Below are 22,385 nucleotides of genomic sequence, written 5' to 3'. Positions count from 1 at the left end.
TTCTCTGTGAAATTGGGTCGAATAATAATAATAATAACAACAACAACAACAATAATAATAATAATAATAATAATAATAATAATAATAATAGCAAAAGCCCTCCACTGGAGCCTGTGCAAGAAACATCAGCTACCTTGCAGTAATAAGTGGTACGAGCACCAACCTGAAGGAGTGATAGAAAACGATCAGGCAAAGATCCTCTGGGACGATGGTATCAGAACGGATAGGGTGATACGTGCAAACAGACCAGACGTGACGTTGATTGACAAGGTCAAGAAGAAAGTATCACTCATTGATGTCGCAATACCATGGGACACCAGAGTTGAAGAGAAAGAGAGGGAAAAATTGGATAAGTATCAAGATCTGAAAATAGAAATAAGAAGGATATGGGATATGCCAGTGGAAATCGTACCCATAATCATAGGAGCACTAGGCACGATCCCAAGATCCCTGAAAAGGAATCTAGAAAAACTAGAGGCTGAAGTAGCTCCAGGGCTCATGCAGAAGAGTGTGATCCTAGAAACGGCACACATAGTAAGAAGAGTGATGGACTCCTAAGGAGGCAGGATGCAACCCGGAACCCCACACTATAAATACCACCCAGTCGAATTGGAGGACTGTGATAGAGCAAAAAAAAAAAAATAAATAATAATAATATAATAATAATAATAATAATAATAATTATAATAATAATAACAATAATAATAATAATAATAATAATAATAATAATAATAATATAATAATAATAATAATAATAATAATAATAAAAATAATAATAATAATAATAGAATAATAATAATAATAATAATAATAATAATAATAAAAATAATAATAATAATAATAAATATTAAAAAAAGTAATAGTAATAAAATATAGCACTAAGAGCTGGACCGAGACCTTTCAATATGGCCTTCCGAAGTCACTCTCGGCAGGGAGATCGCTACTCCAGTGATTGACCCCTATGCCTTGCACACAGCTGACATATTTGCACATTCGGCTGTCAAATTTTTATGACTGTTGGAGACGCATTATAAATCATATTATCAATGGTAAATGCATTGAACAGACGTGAGGATGTAATATGATGTTAGTGCCTGTCTACTGGATATAATGAACAAATAAAGAAAAAAATATTACTAGGGAGAAAATTAGCCGAATAATGGTCGTCAAAGCCAGCATCGATAGAATGTATTGAAACACGTTACATAGGCTGCCTGTGGTGCGTGCCGGCGGGAAGTTAAGAGACAAACGCACTCGGCTGGCTTTAAACATCAAACTGTGTATCATTTTTATTTAAGTTTAGATTTTCTTTCCTGAATATATATGGTACCTGATACTTGGTATAGTGTACAGATCAATTTGAGTGAGGCAGCCGAAAATAAGTGGACTATTAGATAACTGACATGATATTATAGGCCAACTTAATTTGGGAGTCAGGAGCTCCAAGTTGTATGATCGTCAACTTCGGGAGGGGGAATAAAATGGGGGAAAATTTTTTAATCTTTATAGTTAGCTTATCCTGAACAATTCATTCACATTTCCGTTTCCAGTAATTATTTGTGTTGTGATACATCATCTCTTTGTGAATGTGCGGGTGTAAAAACGGCTCTTTATGATGGGACTTTGGTCTTAATATCAATCGAATTCCCATATCCGATAAAAATTTCATTTCATCCACACGAACCAACAGCAACTAAAGAACAATTCATTTATGGTAAGACACGTTGGGCTACGAACCTCGACATGGCTGCAGTGTCCTAATTATAGGCAAGAAAAGAAAATGACCAAAGACGCTATTAAAGCGAGAATACTTATCTTACATTTCTTTTTTTAGAGGAACTGAGAGTGGCACCATATGACTGGTTTAATTATTGGCACCATATGACTGGTTTAATTATTAAAAAATGGCTCAGCACACATACTTGTAACTGTTGCCAATTGTGACCCCCTCCCATTCAGATAAAATACTTTGTGTGAAGTAATAACTCCAAACCAAAGGATAGTACTAATATTATATATAGTATATGTATATATATATATATATATGTGTGTGTGTGTGTGTGTGTGTGTGTGTGTGTGTGTGAAACTATAGAAAGTAGACCAACCCTAGGAAGTCTCACACATAGTATTTATATAGATGTGATGGAATTAATTAAGTGAAATATTCCATACTTCAATAGGAATTTTAAAAAATAACTCCGGCAGTAATTCTTATCTTGAAACATCACAATATTTCTTGAATTTTTGGCCTTTTACATTTTATCAGCCTCACGATTTTCAGATACTTACCATATTTCTAATATTAATATTGCCTATGATAGATTTTGAAATATTTCAAGGTGTCCCACCTCTCCCTTCCAATCGTAGGTTATGTCTGTGAAAGGGTAACCACCCACTTAAATGTCTGGCATTACCATCACAGCATTCTAGGATATGAAGTGCTATTGTAGTAACAAAATATACTTGGTATCTCCATGTTGGATGGAGATCCTGGCTCCCCCTCCCCCTCCCCCTCCCCCTCCCCCTCCCATGTCGTTGTGAGGTGTCTGTCAGGGGGAAACCACCCACTAAAATATATGTCATTACCACCGCAGTACTCTGAGATGTGCAGTTCTATTGTAGTACAAATTTTACTTGGTATCTCCAATGTTGGATGCAGTTCCTGGCTCCCCCTCCCCCTCCCCCCCCACTCGTTGTGGGGTACCTGTCAGGGGGTAACTACCCACTAAAATATCTGTCATTACCACTGCAGTACTCTAGGAAGTGCAATGCTATTGTAGTACAAATTTTACTTGGTACTATGATGTTGGATGGAGATCCTGTCTCCCCCTCCCCTTCACCCTTCCTCCCCCACTCGTTGTGGGGTGTCTCTCAGGGGGTAACTACCCACTAAAATGTCTGGTATTACCACCACAGTACTCTAGGATGTGCAGAACTATAGTAGTACTGCTTTATGGTATCTCATGTTAGATGCATACCTGTCTCCCCCTCCCCTCCCCACTCGTTGTGGGGTGTCTGTCAGGGGGTAACCACCCACTAAAACGTCTGTCATTACCACCACAGTATTCTAGGATGTGCAGTGCTATGGCAGTGTAAATTTTACTCGGTATCTCCTAAGTTGGATCTAGATCCAATTAACCCCCCCTTTTCAGTGCGTTTGTCAGGGGGAACCCACCCTCCAAAATGTCCGTCACTGGTCATTCTATAATCAGTAGAGTCTGCAGATATATTATATATTAGTTTCATCTGGTATCTCATATATTGGATCTAGACCCAAAATCTAACGAGCAATTAGTGGTGTTTGTTAAGTAAGCCACCCATATATTTTCGGCAGACGGTCAGTTTCACAGTTTACAAGTCTACTCCTAAATACCGGTAGGGGTTACAGTCGGTATCTCATTCGTTGTATCTCAACGGTCCGGGCTGCCACTCTAAAAGGATTCCAGGAGAACAGAAAGGATTCAAGAAGAAGCCTCAGAGAAACCTGAAAGGATTTCCAGGAGAACAGAAAGGGTCCAGAGAAGAAGCCTCAGGAAGGGAAACTTGAAAGGATTCCAGGAGAAAAGAAAGGATTCCAGAGAAAGGCCTCAGGAGGAACTGAAAGGGATTCCAGGAGAGTTGAAAGTTCCAGGAGAAAAGCCTCAAAGGCGAACTTGAAAGGATTCAGAGAAGCCCAAGGAGCACAGAAAAGGATTCAGGAAAGAACCCCCAGGAGAACTGAAAGGATTACCAGGAGAGCCTTCAGCAAAGGAACTTGAAAGGATCCACAGAACAGCTCCAAGGAGAACCTGAAAGAATTCAAAGGAAAGCCCCAGGCAAGAACTGAAAGGATTCAGAAAGAGCCTCAAGGAGAAACTGAAAGGAAATTCAGAAGAAGCCTTCCAGGAGAACCCCCTTGAAAGGATTCAGAGAAGCCTTAGGAAAACTAAAAGGATTCAGAGAAGACTTAGGAGATCTGAAAGGATTCCAGGAAAACTGAAAGGATCAGAAGAAGCCTTCAAAAGAAACTGGAAAGGATTTCCAGGGAGAACAGGAAAGGATCAGAGAAGCCTCCAGGGAGAACTTGGAAAGGATTCAAAGAAAGCCCCTCAGGAAGAACCTGGAAAGGATTTCCAGGAGAACTGAAAGGAATCCAGAAGAAAGGCCTCAGGAGAACTGAAAGGATTCCAGGAGAACTGGAAGGAATCCAGAAAGCCTCAGGAAGAAACTCGAAAAGGATTCCAGGAAACAGAATAGGAATCCAGAGAAGCCTTCAGGAAAAGACTGAAAAGGAAATTTCAGAGAAGCATCAGGAGAACTGAAAGGATTCCAGGAAAACAGAAAGGATTCAGAAAAGCCCCATGAGAACTGAAAGGAATCAGAGAAGCCTCAGGAGAACTGAAAGGATTCCAGGAGAACTGAAAGGAATCAGAGAAGCCTCAGTAAACTGAAAGGATTCCAGGAGAACAGAGAGGAATCAGAGAAGCCTCAGGAGAACTGAAAGGAATCAGAGAAGCCTCAGAGAACTGAAAGGATTCCAGGAGAACAGAAAGGAATCAGAGAAGCCTCAGGAGAACTTAAAAGATTCCAGAACTGAAATGAATCAGAGAAGCCTCAGGAGAACTGAAAGGATTCCAGGAGAAAAGAAAGGATTCAGAGAAGCCTCAGGAGAACTGAAAGGATTCCAGGAGAACAGAAAGGAATCAGAGAAGCCTCAGGAAAACTGAAATGATTCCAGGAGAACTGAAAGGAATCAGAGAAGCCTCAGGAGAACTGAAAGGATTCCAGGAGAACGGAAAGGAATCAGAGAAGCCTCAGAAGAACTGAAAGGAATCAGAGAAGCCTCAGGAGAACTGAAAGGATTCAGAGAAGCCTCAGGAGAACTGAAAGGATTCCAGGAGAACAGAAAGGATTCAGAGAAGCCTCAGGAGAACTGAAAGGATTCCAGGAGAACAGAAAGGATTCAGAGAAGCCTCAGGATACCTGAAAAGATTCCAGGAGATCAGAAAGGAATCAGAGAAGCCTCAGGAGAACTGAAAGGATTCCAGGAGAACAGAAAGGAATCAGAGAAGCCTCAGGAGAACAGAAAGGATTCAGAGAAGCCTCAAGAGAACTGAAAGGATTCCAGGAGAACAGAAAGGATCAGAGGAAAAGCCTCAGGAGAACTGAAAGGATTCCATGAGAACTAAAGGAATCAGAGACGCCATCAGGAGGAACTGAAAAGGATTTCCAGGGAAACAGAAAGAATCAGAACGCCTCAGGAGAACTGAAAGGATTCCAGCGAGGAGAACAGCAAAGGAAATCAGGAAGCCTTCAGAGAACTGAAAGGATTCCAGGAGAACAGAAAGGAATCAGAGAAGCCTCAGGAGAACTGAAAGGATTCCAGGAGAACAGAAAGGAATCAGAGAAGCCTCAGGAGAACAGAAAGGATTCAGAGAAGCCTCAGGAGAACTGAAAGGATTCCAGGAGAACAGAAAGGATTCAGAGAAGCCTCAGGAGAACTGAAAGGATTCCAGGAGAACTGAAAGGAATCAGAGAAGCCTCAGGAGAACTGAAAGGATTCCAGGAGAACAGAAAGGAATCAGAGACGCCTCAGGAGAACTAAAAGGATTCCAGGAGAACAGAAAGGAATCAGAGACGCCTCAGGAGAACTGAAAGGATTCCAGGAGAACAAAAAGGAATCAAGAAGAAGCCTCAGGAGAACTGAAGGATCCAGCGAGAAACAGAAAGGATCCAGAGAAGCATCAGGAGAACAGAAATGATTCAGGAAGCCTCAGGAGAACTGAAAGGATTTCCAGAGAACTGAAAGGACTCAGAGAAGCCTCAGGAGAACTGAAAGGATTCCAGGAGAACAGAGAGGAATCAGAGAAGCCTCGGGAGAACTGAAAGGAATCAGAAAAGCCTCAGGAGAACTGAAAGGATTCCAGGAGAACAGAAAGGAATCAGAGAAGCCTCAGGAGAACTGAAAGGATTCCAGGAGAACAGAAAGGAATCAGAGAAGCCTCAGGAGAACTGAAAGGATTCCAGGAGAACAGAAAGGAATCAGAGAAGCATCAGGAGAACAGAAATGATTCAGAGAAGCCTCAGGAGAACTGAAAGGATTCCAGGAGAACTGAAAGGACTCAGAGAAGCCTCAGGAGAACTGAAAGGATTCCAGGAGAACAGAGAGGAATCAGAGAAGCCTCAGGGAACTTGAAGGAATCAGAAAAAGCATCAGGAGAACTGAAAGGATCCAGAGAGGAACAGAAAGGATTCAGAGAAGCCTCAGGAGAACTGAAAGGATTCCAGGAGAACAGAAAGGAATCAGAGAAGCCTCAGGAGAACTGAAAGGATTCCAGGAGAACAGAAAGGAATCAGAGACAGCTCAGGAGAAACCTGGAAAGGAATTCAGGACCCAGAGAACTGAAAGGATTCCAGGAGAACGAAAGGAATTCAGAGAAGCCCTCAGGTGAAACTGAAAGATTCCATGAGAACCAGAAAGGAATCAAAGATTCCCAGGAAACCTGAAAGGATTCCAGGTCCGGAGAAACAGAAAGGAATTCAGGAGAAGCATCAGAGAACGAAGGATTCAGGAGAACTGGAAAGGGATTTCAGGATTAAGCCTAAGAGAAGGCATGGCAGAATTCAGAAGAACTCAGAGAACTCCAGGATAAAGGCCTCAGGAGAACCTGGAAGGGAATTCCAGGAGAACAGAGACCAGGAAGAAGCCTCAGGAGAACTGAAAGGAATTCAGCGAGGAACAGAAAGGAATCAGGAGAAGCCTCCAGAGAAGGCTGGAAAGGAATTCCAGGAAAACCGAAAGGAATCAGAGAATCCAGGAGAAAGGTCAGGAGAACTAAAGATTGCCAGGGAAAGAAAGAAAGGATTCCAGGAGAAGCTCAGGAGGACTTAAAGGAGGATTCAAGGAGAATTAAGAAAAGGAACCATGGAGAAGCCTCAGGAGAACTGAAACAGGATTTCCAGGAAAGAGGAACTGAATTAGGATTCAGAGAACCGGAAGCCTCAGGAGAACTGAAAGGAATTCCAGGAGAACAGGAAAAGGAATCAGGAGAAGGCCCAGGAAGAACCTGAGGAAACTCCAAAGGAGGAACAGGAAAGGGAATCAGGAGAGCCTCAGAAAGGAACTGAAAGGATTCAGGAGAACGGAAAGGAATCAGAGAAGCCTCAGGAGAACTGAAAGGATTCAAGGAGAACAGAAAGGAATGGGAGAAGTCAGAAAGGAAGCTTCAGGAGAAGCTCAGGAGAACTGAAAGGATTCCAGGAGAACAGAAAGGATTCAGAGAAGCCTCAGGAGAACTGAAAGGATTCCAGGAGAACAGAAAGGAATCAAAGAAAAGCCTTCAAAGGAAATCTGAAAGGATTTCCAAGTGAAGGAACAGAAAATGGAATTCCAGAGCAAAAGGAATTCAGAGAAGCCTCGGGAGAACTGAAAGGATTCCAGGAGAACAGAAAGGAATCAGAGAAGCCTCAGGAGAACTGAAAGGATTTTCAGAGCCTCAGGAGAACTGAAGGATTCCAGGATAACAGAAAGGATTCAGAGAAGCCTCAGAGAACTGAAAGGATTCCAGGAGAACAGAAAGGAATCAGAGAAGCCTCAGGGGAACTGAAAGGATTCCATCAGAAAAGAAAGGAATCAGAGAAGCCTCAGAAGAACTGAAAGGATTCCAGGAGAACAGAAAGGATTCAGAGGAAGCCTCAGGATAACTGAAAGGATCCAGGATAGCCAGGAAAGGAATCCAGAGAAGCCCAGGAGAAGGCGAAAGGATTCCAGGAGACAGAAAGGCTTCAGAGAAGCCTCAGGAGAACTGAAAGGATTCCAGGAGAACTGAAAGGATTCAGAGAAGCCTCAGGAGAACTGAAAGGATTACAGGAGAACAGAAAGGATTCAGAGAAGCCTCAGGGGAACTGAAAGGATTCATTAGAAGAGAAAGGATTCAGAGACGCTCAGGAGAATGAAAGGATTCACCAGGAGAACTGTAAAAGGATTACAGGAGAAGGAGAAAGGATTCAGAGAAGCATCAGGAGAACTGACAGGATTCCAGTAGCAGAGAAAGTGAATCAGAGTAAGCCTCCAGGAGAACTGAAAGGCTCCAGGAGAACCAGAAAAGAATCAGAGACGCCCAGGAGACTGAAAGAATTCCAGGAGAACACGAAAGGACTCAGAGAAGCCCAGAGGAACTGAAAGGATTCCAGGAGACTGAAAAGGATCAGAGAAAGCCTCAGGAGAACTGAAAGGATTCCAGGAGAAGAGAAAGGAATCAGAGAAGCCTCAGGAGAACTGAAAGGATTCCAGGAGAAGAGAAAGGATTCAGAGAAGCCTCAGGAGAATTCTAAAGGATCCAGTGAGAACAGAAAGGATTCAGAGAAGCCTCAGAGAAACTGAAAGGAATTCAGGAGAACTTGGAGAACAGGGAAATCAGAGAAAGCCTCAGGAGAACTGAAAAGGATTCCAGGAGAACAAGAAAGGAAATTCAGGAAGAATCCTCAGGACCTGAAATTGATTCATGAAAGGATTCAGGAGAACGAAAAAGAATCAGAGAAGCCCTAGGGGAACTGAAAGGGATTCCTGGAGAACGAAAGGAATCAGAGAAGCCCCTCAGGAAAAGTGAAAGGATTCCAGGAGAAACAGAAGGACAAGCGAAGCCTCAGGAGAACTGAAAAGGTGTTCCAGGATAACAGAAAGGAATCAGGAGAAGCCTCAGAGAACGAAAGGATTCCAGGAGAAACAGAAAATAAATCAGAGAAGCCTCAGGGAGAACTGAAAGGTTCCAGGATAACAGAAAAAGGAATCGGAGAAGCCTCAGGAGAACTGAAAGGAATCAGAAGAAAAACCTCAGGAGAAACTGAGGATTCCAGGAGAACTGAAAAGAAATCATTGACCGTCAGGAGAACTGAAAGGAATCGGAGAACCCTCAGGAGAACTGAAAGGATTCCAGGAGAACTGAAAGGAATCAGAGAAGCCTCAGGAGAAACTGAAAGGATTTCAGGAAAACTGAAGGAATCAAGAAGCCTCAGGAGAAATGGAAAGGATTTCAGAGAATCTCAGGAGAACTGAAAACGATTCAGAGAAGCCTCAGGAGAACTGAACGATTTCAGAGAAGCCTCAGGAAACAGAAAGGAATCAGTGTAGCCCTCAGGGAACTGAAAGGATTCAGAGAAGCCTCAAAGGAGAACTGAAAGGATTCAGAGAAAGCCTTAGGAGAACTGAAAGGATTCAGAGCCTCAGGAGTACTGAAAGGATTCAGGAGAACCTCAGAGAACTGAAACGATTCCAGAGAAGCTCAGGAGACAGGAAAGGAATCAGAGCCTCAGGAGGAACTGAAAGGAATTCAGAGAGCCTAAGGAGAACTGAAAAGGAATCAGAGAAGCCTGGAGGAACTGAAAGGAATCAGAAAAAGCCTCAGGAGAACTGAAAGGATTCCAGGAGAACTGAGGAAAGGAATTAGGAAGAGAAGGCCCAGGAGAACTGAAAGGATTCCAGGAGAACTGAAAAGGAATCAGAGAAAGCCTCAGGAGAAACTGAAAGGATTCAGAGAAGCCTTAGGAGAAACCCTGAAAGGGCTTCCAGGAGAACTGAAAGGAATTGGAGAAGCCTCAGGAGAACTAAAGGATTCCAGGAGACTGGAAAGGAATTAGAGAAGCCTCAGGTTGAACTGGAAATGATTCAGAGAAGCTTCAGGATAAAATGAAAAGGATTTCAGAAGGAAGCCCCGGGAAAGAACTTGAAAGGATTCCGGAAGAACTGGAAAGGAATCAAGAATCGCCTAAAGGAGAACTGAAAGGTTCCAGGAAGAACTGAAAGGAATAAGAGAAGCCCCAGGGAGAAAACTGAAAGGATTTCCAGGAGAACAAGAACGGAATCAGAGAAAGCCCTCAGGAGAATAAAGGATTCAGAGAAGCCTCAGGAGAACTGAAAGGATTCCAGGGAAACAGAACGGAATCAGAGAAGGCCTTCAGGAAAGTGAATGGAATCAGAGGAAGCCTCAGGAGAACGAAAGGATTCAGAGAAGCCTCAGGAGAACTGAAAAGGATTCATAGGAAGCCTCAGGAGAAACTTAAAGGATTCAGAGAAGCCTTTGGAGAACTGAAAAGGTTCAGAGAAGCCTCCGGGAATCTGAAAGGATTCCAGGAGAACAGAAATGGAATCAAGAGGAAGCCTCAGGAGAACTTAAAGGATTCCAGGAGAACAGAAAGGAATCAGAGAAAGCCTTCAGGAGAACTGGAAAGGATTCAGAAAAAGCCTTAGGAGAACTGAAAGGATTCCAGGAGAACAGAAAGGGCTTCAGAGAAGCCTTTCAAGATAACGGAAAGGGATTCCAGGAGAACGAAAGGAATCAGAGAAGCCTCCGGGGGAAACTGGAAAGGATTCCATCAGAAAAGAAAGGAATCAGAGAAGCCTCAAAGGAACTGAAAGGAATTCCAGGAGAACAGAAAGGATTCAGTAAAGGCCTCAGGAGAACTGAAAGGATTCCAGGAGAGCAGAAAAGGTAATCCATAAATGCCTCAGGATAACTGAAAGGGCTTGGCCAAGGAAAGGAACAGAAAGGAATTCAGGAGAATCCTCCAGGAGAACTGAAAGGATTCCCAGGAGAAACCTTAAAGGATTCAAAATTAGGAAGAACCCGCAGGGAGAACCCCCTGGAAAAGGAAATTACCAGGAGGAAACAGAAAAGGAATCAGAGAAAAGCCTCAGGAAACGAAAGGATTTTCCAGGAGAACAGAAAGGAATCATAAGAAGGCCTTCAGGAGAACCTGGTGAAAGGAATCAGACGCCTCAGGAGACTGAAAGATTCCATGAGAAGAGAAAGGATTCAGAGAATCCTCAGGAGAACTGCAAAGGATTCCCAGAGGGAAGAGAAAGGAATTCAAGAATAAGCCTCAGGGAAGAACTGAAAGGCGTTCCAGGAGAAACTAATCGAAAGGAATCAGGGAAAAGCCGTCAGAGGAACTGAAAGAATTCCAGGAAGAACTGAAAGGAATTTGAGAGAACGCCTCAGGAGGAACTGAAAGGATTTCCACGGATAACTGAAAGGATTTCAGAGAAGCCTCATGGATAAACTTAAAGGATTCCAGGAGAACAAGAAAGGAATCAGGAAGAAGCCTCAGGAGTAACTGAAAGGATTCCCATGGAGAAGAGAAAGGATTCAGGAGCTCAAGGAACCTGAAGGATTCCAGGAGAACTTGAAAGGATTCCATGGATAAGAGAAAAGGAATTCAGAGAAGCCTCAGGAAATGCAACTGAAAGGATTTCCCAGGGAGAAGAGGAAAAGGAATCAGAAAAGTGCCTCAGGAGAACTGAAAGGCCTTTCCAGGAGAACATAAAGGAATTCAGAGAAGCCTCAGGAGAACTGAAAGGATTCCAGGAACTGAAAAAGGATTCCAGGAGAACCTGAAAAAGGATTTACCAGAGAAGCCTCAGGATAACTGAAAGGATTCCAGGAGAAACTGAAAGGATTCAGGAGAAGCCTCGGAGAACAAAGAAAGGAATCAGAGAAGCCTCAGGAGACTGAAAGATTCCAGGATCTGAGATTCAGAAGAAAGGCCTCAGGAGAACTGAAAAGGATTCCAAGGAGCACTGAAAGGAATTCCGGAGAAGAAGAAAGGATTTCCAGAGAAGCCTCGGAGAACTAAAGGATTCCAGGAAAGAACGAAAGGAATTCAGAAAGGAAAGCCGCAGGAGAAACTGAAAGATTCCCAGGAAAAGAACCAGAAAGGATCAGGAACAGCCTCAAGAGCAACTGAAAGGATTCCCAGGCAGAACAGAAAGGATTCAGAAAGGAAGCCTTCAGGAGAACTGAAAGGATCCAGAAGAACCTGAAAGGATTCCAGGAAAGAAACAGAAGGATACAGAAAGGAAGCCCTTCCAGGATAACTGAAAGGATTCCAGGAGAAAAAAAGGAATCGAAAGGAAGCCTCAAAAAGGAGAACCTGAAAGATTCCAGGAGAACTGAAAGGATTTCAGAGAATCCTCAGGAGAACCTGAAAGGATTCCAGGAGAACAGAAAAGAATCAGAAAGGAAGCCTTCATTGAAACCTGAATATCCAGGGAACCCCCAGAAAAAGGTCATAGAAAGCCTCAAGGAGAACGAAAGGATTCCAGGAAGAAACAGAAAGGATCCAAGAAGCCTCAGAGAACTGAAAGGATTCCGCAGGAAACAGAAAGGAATCAAGAGAAGCCTCAGAAAGGAACTTGAAAGAATTCCAGGAGAACCAGAAAGAATCAGAGAAGCCTCAGGAAGGAACTGAAAAGGGGATTCCAGGAGAAACAGAAAGGAATTCGAGAGAAGCCTCAGGATAAACTGAAAGGGAATTCAGAGAACCTCAGAGAACCTGAAAGGATTCCAGGAGAACTGAAAAGAATCAGTGAAGCCTTCCAGGAGAACTGAAAGGAAATCGAGAACCCTCAGGAAGAACCTGAAAGGATTCCAGGAGAACTGAAAGGAATTTCCAGAAATCCTCAGGAAGAACTGAAGGAATTCCAAGGAAAACTGAAGGAATAGAGAACCCTCAGGAGAACTGAAAGGATTCCAGGAGGAAAAGCCCTCGGAAGAACTGGCAACGATTCAGAGAAGCTCAAGAGAACCTTGAAACGATTCAGGAGAAGCCCTCAGGAAGAACAGAAAGGAAATCAGTGTAAAGGCCTCAGGAGAACCTGAAAGATTTCGAGAAGCCTCAGGAGAACTGTAAGGATTCCAGAGAAGCCTCAGGAGAACTGAAAGGATTCCAGGAGTAAGCTCAGGAAGTTACTGGAAAGGATTCAGAGAAGCCTCCAGGAGACTGAAACGATTCAGGAGAAAGCCCTCAGGAAAGGAACTAGAAAGGAACAGAGAAGCCTCAGGAAGAACCTGAAAAGGATTTCAGAAGAAGCCTCAGGAAAGGAACTTGAAAGGAATCAGAGAAGCCTCAGGAGAACTGAAAGGAATTCAGAAAAGCCTCAAGGACCTGAAAGGATTCAGGAGAACTTGAAAGGCAATTAGGAACCCTCAAAGGAGAATTGTCCTTTGGAAAGTAATTCCAGGAGAACTGAAAGGAATTCAGAGAAAGCCCTCAGGAGAACGAAAGGATTCAGGAGAAGCCTTAGGAAGGAACTGAAAGGATTCCAGGAGAACTGAAAGGAATTGGAGAGCCTCAGGAGCTGAAAGGAATTCCGGAGACTTGAAAGGAATTAGAGAAGCCTCAGGTGAACTGAAATGATTCCAGAGAAGCCTCAGGATAAAATGAAAGGATTCAAAGAGAAGCCTCAGGAGAACTGAAAGGTTCCAGGAGAAGCCTCAGCAAAGGAACTGAAAAGGATTCAGGAAGCCTCCCCAGGTGAACTGAAAGGATTCCAGGAGTAACCTGGGTTGGGCAAATCAGTGAAGCCTCAAGGAGAACTGAAAGGAATCCCCGGTAGAACCCTCGGAATGAACTGGAAAGGGATTCCAGGAGACACTGGAAAGGATTCAGAGAAGCCCTTCGGAGAACTGAAAGGGATTCCAGGAGAACTGAAAGGAATGGAGAAGCCTCAGGAGAACTTGAAAAGGATTCCCGGAGAACTGAAAGGAATAGAGAAGCCTCAGGTGAAAACTCTGAAATGATTCAGAAGAAGCCATCAGGAGGAAGAAATGAAAGGAATTCAGAAAGAAGCCTCAGGAAGAACTGTGAAAAAGGATTCCAGGAGAACTTTGAAAGGAATCCAGAGAAGCCATCACGGATAACTGAAAGGATTCCAGGATTAACTGAAAGGAATAAGAAGAAGGCCCCCAGGAGAACTTGAAAGGATTCCAGGAGGAACTTGAAACGGAATTCAGAGAAGCCTTTCAGGAGAACTGAAAGGATAGAGGAAGCCTCAGGAGAACTTGAAAGGATTCCAGGAGAACAGAACGGAATCAGGAGAAGCCTCAGGAGAAACTGAAAGGAAGAATCAGGAAGAAGCCTCCGGAGAAACTGAAGGTTTCAGAGAAGCCTCAGGAGACACGAAGAACTGAAAGGATTCAGAGAAGCCTCAAAGGAAAATTAACGGATTCAAGAGAAGCCTTTGGAGAACTGAAAGGAAATTCGAGAAAGCCTTCAGGGCAGAACTGAAAAGGAATTCAGAGAAAGCCACAGCCCCAGGAACTGAAAGGATTCAGAGAAGCCTCAGCCAGAAACTGAAAGATTCAGCGAAGCCTTCCCCCCAGCAGAACCCTGAGGAAACTCAAAAAGGATTAAGCCCAGCGAACTGAAAGGATTCCAGGAGAACTAAAAAGGATCAGGGAGGAAGCCTAGGGAAGAACTTAAAGGATTCCAGAGAAAGCCTCAGGAGAACTTTAAAGGATTCAGAGAAGCCTCAGGGAGAACTGAAAGGTGATTCAGAGAAGGTCCCAGGAGAATTGGAAGGAGTCAGTGAAAGCCTCAGGGAGAAACTGAAAAGGATTCAGAGAAAGTGCCCAGGAGCAATTGGAAGGAGTCAGTGAACGCCTCAGGGAGAAAAAAAAACCTGGAAAGGAGTTCAGAGAATAGTTCCCAGGAGAAGAATTGGAAGGAGTCAGTGGCATATCCTGGTTCAATAAAATATCCGATTATCATCGAATAGCCCACTTTTATGAAAATATGAATGATACATTATACAGTATTACGATCTATGAGGGAAGTAGAAAACCAAAAATATCAAGGAGAGGAAACCAAAACTTACAAACAATAAAATCTTCCAATTTGACACGAAAAGAAATGTGAAGTAAACTTTATTTTTGGCATTTATAAATAATTAAACGAAAATTTGTTCTCTGTTATGTTTCCATTTACGGGCATCTGTCAGATTATATATACCAAGAACTGATTGAGCAAGAAAAAAAACATTGTTCTAGTGGATTGAGGATCTTACCCATATTAAAACGGGTTTTCTTTTTTAAAAGTATAAAGTATTTAATCCTATAATATATATGTATGTATGTATATATATATATATATATATATATATATATATATATATATATATATATATATATATATATACTATATATATAATATATATATATATATATATATATATATATATATATACTATATAAAAGAGACTGAGAGAGATTATGGATGGTTGAATATCCTTAACTCAGTCAAATGCTTAAATCATGTTCATATCTTTGTAACCAAAATATAATATTTTTTAGTAATACTTCCCAGAACACCACCACTCATGTTTATTTACATGTTAGAGTTGTTAACCCATTTCTACCACCAGCTAAAACAATTGAAAGTAGACAGCTGTTTTGGAAATCTCAGTATCAGTTGTGCCACCTATATTGGCTAGTCAAAGCGGTCGGTCCGGACTAGATCTTCCAAACATTATGGCATTTCTCTGTTACCGGTTGCTTGCTGGCCAAGCCAACCAGATCACCGATTTTACAGTGTACAAAAGAATTCATTGTTATTTTTCATACATAATAAGATAAGTAAGTATATCTTAGTTTTACCAGACCACTGAGCTGATTAACAGCTCTCCTAGGGCTGGCCCGAAGGATTAGATATATTTTACGTGACTAGGAATCAACTGATTACCTAGCAACGGGACCTACAGCTTATTGTGGAATCCGAACCACATTATTCGAGAAAGGCATTTCTATCACCAGAAATAAATTTCTCTGGTTCCGCGTTGACCGGGCCGAGAATCGAACTCGGACCACCGAATTAGCAGCCGAGAGCGAAGTCCACTCGGCCAACGTGGGACTACATAATAAGATAAAAGTCTATGACAATATATTCAATAATATTTCAGTGATCCATGTATAAACTATAATTTTGTGTACGAGAGTTGAAAATTGTACACTTCACTTTACTTGGTTGCAGAACCATAGGTTTAAGTGCCTATTCTGCATTAACGGATCATAGACCTACTGTATACTAAACTACCGTATATGCCATTAGACTATGCATTGGACTCTATATATATCTATATATATATATATATATATATATATATATATATATATATATATATATATCATCCTTCTATAATTTTCCAACTAATTGATCATAAGCCTAATTTCGCTTTCCTACGACGTTCAATAAACTCCTCCCAGAACTCATTATCTGCGGACGTAGCTGCCATGTTGCCGCTTCAGCGTCTCGTTGAAACTGAAGTAAATCCTCAGATCACGCCGTAGACGTGGAGGCTTCGGGCCACCTGAACTAAATCGGAAGCCACGAACCTGGCAACGGCAGGTTGCGAGTTGGTCGGAGAGGCCGACGGACTCCGCCCACTTTTGGTCGGACGATAACCCTATAGAGTAAAGACTGAGATTTACTTCCGGTTCAGATGACCGGATCCGGCGATCGTAACTCTATGGGGCCCTTTGTTTGAGCAAAGGTGTTGTCTATATGTACATGTGGATATATGTGTATGTATATATGCTTGTATATAAACATGTATATACGTGTATATACATATATATATTCGTGTATATATTTGTATATATATATATATATATATATATATATATATATATATATATATATATATATATATGTGCATGTATGTATTATATACTCTATATATATAGTATATATATATATATATATAATATGTATATATATATCTATATTATATATATATATATATATATATATATTCTATATTAGTAATGTACCTTAAGTATTACGAAATTTTTATAAATCGTTCAAATCCCTATGTTTGAAGTTCATGATCATCATATCCTACTAATAGGTGCAGTAAACAAGTGATCAATTACCTCCACAATCTCCTATGGCCATACAGTTTTTATCGCTAGTAGGTAGTACGCTAAACAAGTGCGATACTCAGTGTTTTCAACGAATTATTGTCAGTGCCAGAATTCTTGCTTTTAATTAATTTGCTATGTACAAAGGCAATGTCCAGAGTTTCAAAAATATATCTTTGGAGCTCACGTTTCATAGGCAATGAAACTTCTAATATTAAATATACCTGCATCTCTGCAAAACTCGTAAAGATCAAGTGGCAACCATACTTATGCGGACTAAGTATTTTATCTTCCCAGATCGCCAATCCGTTATCATGCATGAGTTCATAGTTTTATCCCGTTCGATACTTTATAGTGACCATACACAGGAGATGGCCTATAAAGTTGAAATTTGTGAAACTCAGGACGACAATTAATTAGTGGATTCATATGATTCACATGATTACATATTAAGTCTTTTTTCCTGAATATTAATCATCTTCAGAGGAAGCTGATGATGAAAAAAAAAAAATAGTGAAAATGAGCAAGACAATAGTGTTATATTATGTGACACGCAGCCCCAAAATGTTAATAATGATGACGAGGAACAGTGCATAATTATGTGGTCAAATAGTGACAAACACATCGATTCAGATATGACACATATCAGTGACAGACTCGGATGAAACATTGTTCACAATTAGAAAATTAAATAATTTAGTTTACCGAGTAAGGTGAGAATTTCGTTTTCTTTGTTTTCCTACAGAAGGACTAAAGTAAACAAGTATCGCTTGAAAAACGTAACTAAGCGCTTGCTGAAACTTTATGCGGATAGCAGCGGCGACACTGAGCACTGCACTGCCCTCTCGAGTAGTGTTGGGAGGGCGAACGTGTGATGTGAAATTCGTCAATAGTCTAATCTATATGTAGTATTAGTGCTAGTGATCAAATTAGTGACGGTACTAATGATATGTAATGTAATGCAGAATAATCAACTCAGTGGTGAGTTGCAATAAATGGGAAAAAAATGATAACCACAATAATGTCAATGATACTAAAATTCAAAATAGCTTTCGGCAGCGATTCTGCTGCCCTCCTTGGTGAGAGAGAGAGAGAGAGAGAGAGAGAGAGAGAGAGAGAGAGTATGTGTATGCATGCGTCTGTGTTTTAGGTGGGTGTTCTTTATTCCTTTTGTTTTATATAGGCCTATGTTATTTTATCTTACTGTCATACTCAGTTTTGTATCGTAATGTTTGTGTTTGCGAGTTTTTATTCTTTTTAATGGTTTAATGATTTTTATTTTGCTACGCTCAGTTTACATAAACTTAATAGTTTTATGTAACCTCATATTCTCAATTTTCCGTCTGTGCGTCCGTCAGTCTCTCCGCTGCCGAAAGTTACTGCTTTGAATTTTAGTATTTTATTATTTTTCAGTTTTTTTTTTTACAGTTTCAAACTTGATTAGGGTAATCATCCATTAGTAGTCAGTCATAGCCCAAGAAAAACAGACAATTAGTAAACTTGAAGAAATTAAGTTTTCGGCATTGTTTATGGTGTCATATATATATATATATATATATATATATATATATATATATCTATATATATATATATATATATATATATGTAACAGCACCCACAATGAATGATTGCCAGGAGCCGCCACTGCATATTAGGTCCGAATCAGCCAAGGTCCGAAAAAGCCTGTTCCCTATATGGGGAGATTACCAAGCAAACACTCCTTTATGGATGTGCAGTGTGGATGCTGAATACGAATGACAGAAAGATAGAAGAAGCTTTAGAAGTGATTCGCATACGTAGTACATTGATCTTATTATTTTTGAAATACTGCTTCGTCGATGAATTATTCCTTTTAGTCTTTAGCATTCATAAAATAGTTAATGGATCTCAGGTGCGAACCCGAAGACTTAATAGATAAGGTGTGGAATGCATTGTCGGTAGTATACGAGAAAAATTTTTATAACTTCTCCAAAGACTTATTTTTTTCGTATTAATTATATTTAATCAAGAATATCAATGAGGTAGAAGAGCGATTTTTTTTTCGGCATTGACATATCACACATAATTCACATAGTTTCGTTATCGGGAGGAACCAAAATCATTTAGATTATCATCCGTAAAATATATACTTTATCTGTCACCTCGTTTCCCCATCAGCGCCAGGAGGTTTAAAAAACATCGGCTGATGAGCTAACGGTTGACGCTGATGGATAAACTTACTGTGGATTTCCCATCATGCGCGACGAGATGGCAAAAGTTACGACGGTGACAAGTAAATGTTTCGAAAATGAAAGAAGTTGACGTAACTAAGCATTCTACGCCCCAGGATCCCGGGCGATGAGAAAAGTTCGTCTCGATGCATATTCATATGAAACCCGGCCCGACGTAACTTGGTCTAATCTTTGGCGTTTCTTGTCGTTGCCTCCTGCTCGGTGGAGTTCTCACTGGCGATGTGTCCTGCTTAAATGTAATTTACGTCGTCATTTCCATAGCAGGATTGCAGATTATATGAAATGTCTTCCTTAATCCTCTTTATGCCTCGGCCGGGTTCTCGACTGAAAATTCGGCCTACGCGTCTTCGTTCCTTGTTGACTCAAACGATATCCTGCCCCGCTTCTTTATACAGCCACTCACCCTAACCAAATAATATTTACAGTTCGCCTATGGCTGCTGCTCCAGCGGTCTTCTGACCCTGTTTTGCATTTCAAAAATGATATTTAAATCTATTCCAGCTTGACTTGTTTGTGCTTACTTTTTTGCCAGCAGACAACTAGAATATATTTTCCTTTGCGTCGGCGGAAGCTGTAGTTTTAATCCGGAACAGACTGAATTAGGCTTTCATCTGTTTTGTTTTCGTTCATATCTGACGCTCAGAAAGTACCAATTGCTTCATCAGTCCCAGAGGTTTTTTGGTTATTCTGTCTGGGTCGACTCGTACCAACAACTTTAAAGTATTGGCCTAAATGAATTTTAATAACCCTAGTTTAGAATTTGATGTAGGATAAACATGGAGGAATATATTTCTTTGGTGTGAGAGAGAGAGAGAGAGAGAGAGATAAATTATACTTGAAGTACGTATACTATGCGTGTGTGTAATTATTTGTACGTATGTGTTTATAAAAAAAGAAAGCTTGACGCCGTTGAGACGAGTTCCGTGCGTAATGTATATGTGTACAGGGAGGATGAAAGGTTATGAATTAATTGATTTTTGGCGTTACAACTGCTAAGGTCACGGACTCTGGGAGATATGAAGACTAGAGTAGTGGAGAGCAGTTAGAAGAGTTGTTTCCGTGGTATATGTGGCGCAAAAGAAAAAAAAAAAGTTGGAAAATGTGGAGACAGGCTGGCTTTAGTGTGGCGAGAGTAATAATGACTGTCATGTGGCAAGAGCGTATGTGTTTATGTATCTATTGTTGAATAGATTTTCCTACTCTGTTTTTTTTTTCTTGCTTCACTCTGCCAGGTTCTTTTTCTTCGCTCTCTCTTTTATTGATGGACGCTTTGACCTTTGGTAGCTTTCATGGATTTTTTTTTTAAGCAGAACGGGTGTGATCTCGGGTTTCTATTGAAATGTGACCTTACATCGTATGGAAAAAGACAACACGGAAACTGAAAAGATCCAGTGCCCAATTAAATGTTTACACACACAAATACACACACACACTATATAATTTCGTCTCTTGTTTTCCCTTTGTTAATAATTGATGTAAGAATGATTTAAAATTTTTTGGGCCTGCCAAATATAAAAACAAATAAATCTACACAGAAATTATATATATATATATATATATATATATATATATATATATATATATATATATATATATATATATATATAGTGTATGTATAAAGTATAAGTTTTTTTTTACATGTAATTTTGGATTAACACTCTCAAGACGAGAAAGCGAGGCTTTTTGAGATTGGAAAATACGTTTGCGAAGAGCAGTCAGTCCCAACAAGGGAATTTAACTCCCCCCCCCCCCCCCCCCCCCCCCCCCCCCCCCCCCGCCCCTCCCCCACCCCCCTCCCCCGGCTCCAGTTTTGGTGATTACTGGACCAGCTCAGGTAAGCCATTTTTTTTGAGCAGCGAGGAAAAATCTACCTGTGTTTCTGAGAACGTCAGAATCCCATGCGTGCAGTTGGGGGGGGGGGGTGAGTGGGGGTTGAGGGAGGGGAAGGAGGTTGGTGAAGGCAGTTTGGAAGAACACAGGAGAATGGGAGAATGGATGCATTTGGAATGCAAGAAAATACTAGGTCCTCAAACCTTTGTTGTTTTGCGTTTACTTTCACGATAGCATGAAAGTCACATATATTAATTATTTATTAGTATATTATATATACATCTATATATATCATATTTCTTATTTTTATATGTATTTTGTTGTTTTATTTTTTCACATGCCATCATCTTGTTGCATGTACGCTTGTGGTCCAACTTGAGGTAATCTTAGTCTTGTAGCTTTTGTAGAATAATAATAATAATAAAAATAAAATAATAATAATATAATAATAATAATAATAATAATAATAATAATAATAATAATAATAATTTTTCACAAAAATCCACCATTATATAGTAATGTACTCTAATATATAATTGGGTATTTTTATGACAGATTGTTGTTCTTCACGAGATTGTGAATTTCTTAGCAATATAATAATAATAATAATAATAATAATAATAATAATAATAATAATAATAATAATAATAATAATAATAATACAGTTTTATGCAAGTCAAGTTCAGGTTTCTGAGGACTATTCTCTCTAATTTTTGTTTCAGTAAACTGGAAGCCTTGTACACCTTCGGCGTGGAGGTTGTAATGTTTATATATTCCTTTTTGACTGTCCGCGTGAATTGTAGTCTATTGATTGCATTTCATTTTCTCTCTCTCTCTCTCTCTCTCTCTCTCTCTCTCTCTCTCTCTCTCTCTCTCTCTCTCTCTAATTAATCGTTCTCTCTTCGTTGAAATGAAAAAGGAATTTCTCTCTCTCTCCTCTCTCTTCTTGATAAGTTATGAAATGTCCTCTCTATGTTTGGAAAAGGAATCTCTCTCTCTCTCTCTCTCTCTCTCTCTCTCTCTCTCTCTCTCTAATAGATCTTTCTCTCTTCGTTGAAATGAAAAAGCCATTTCTCTCTCTCTCTCTCGATAAGGCTCTCTCTCTCTCTCTCTCTCTCTCTCTCTCTCTCTCTCTCTCTCTCGATAAGTTATGAAATATTCTCTCTGTTTGGAAAAGGAATCAATCTCTCTCTCTCTCTCTCTCGCATATCCAAGTATAGCAGATTTGTACATTCAAACCTCATTGTATTAGTCTTTTATTATAGCTAAATATATTCATACTACTCCCACGTAAGTTCGAGTGTCACGATACCGTTTATAGCAACATGAGAATCCCGGAATCTTCTTGCACAGGCCGTAGTGATGCCTCAGGCAGCGGCGGCTGCCGTACGTATTTCAGGCAGGAGGGTTATAAGTAATCGCTGTCCGAAATCTAGTGTGACACAGGGTGACGTTGAACTCAACTTACGCCGTAAAATGAAGACCCACTTGTTGGCATCATCGCCGTAGTGACTGGACCGGACTACTCGCAGCGATGCCATTTACCGCCTCATTTTATGTTTTCGTTTCTCGCTCGTCCGCAAGTTTATCTGCCCTTTGTCTTCGTTTGCTGTGCCTTGACTAGACGAATAATGAAACTGATAGATGGAAA

The 22,385-nt window shown here is 40.7% G+C and overlaps 1 protein-coding gene across 1 annotated transcript; it reads left to right on the top strand.

Annotated features, from left to right (window-relative positions):
- The first annotated feature begins 6,445 nt into the window (after positions 1-6,445).
- LOC135199716 (cylicin-2-like) lies at positions 6,446-10,225 on the top strand. Its single transcript, XM_064227871.1, has 2 exons — positions 6,446-6,804; positions 9,844-10,225. Exons 1-2 carry the CDS (start codon positions 6,446-6,448, stop codon positions 10,223-10,225), a joined length of 741 nt encoding a protein of 246 aa, XP_064083941.1.
- Positions 10,226-22,385: the final 12,160 nt, after the last annotated feature.

This window comes from Macrobrachium nipponense, chromosome 26, assembly GCF_015104395.2.
Source record: "Macrobrachium nipponense isolate FS-2020 chromosome 26, ASM1510439v2, whole genome shotgun sequence".
Lineage (NCBI taxonomy): Eukaryota > Metazoa > Arthropoda > Malacostraca > Decapoda > Palaemonidae > Macrobrachium > Macrobrachium nipponense.
This window is presented reverse-complemented; position numbering and strand designations above follow the sequence as displayed.

Bases quoted from the DNA above. Each gene is read 5' to 3' on its own strand.
- LOC135199716 (XM_064227871.1), top strand. From the start codon at position 6,446: ATGAGAACCAGAAAGGAATCAAAGATTCCCAGGAAACCTGAAAGGATT. The intron at 6,805-9,843 runs GTCAGGAGAACT...GAACGGAATCAG, and splicing joins TCAGAGAATCCAGGAGAAAG to AGAAAGCCCTCAGGAGAATA.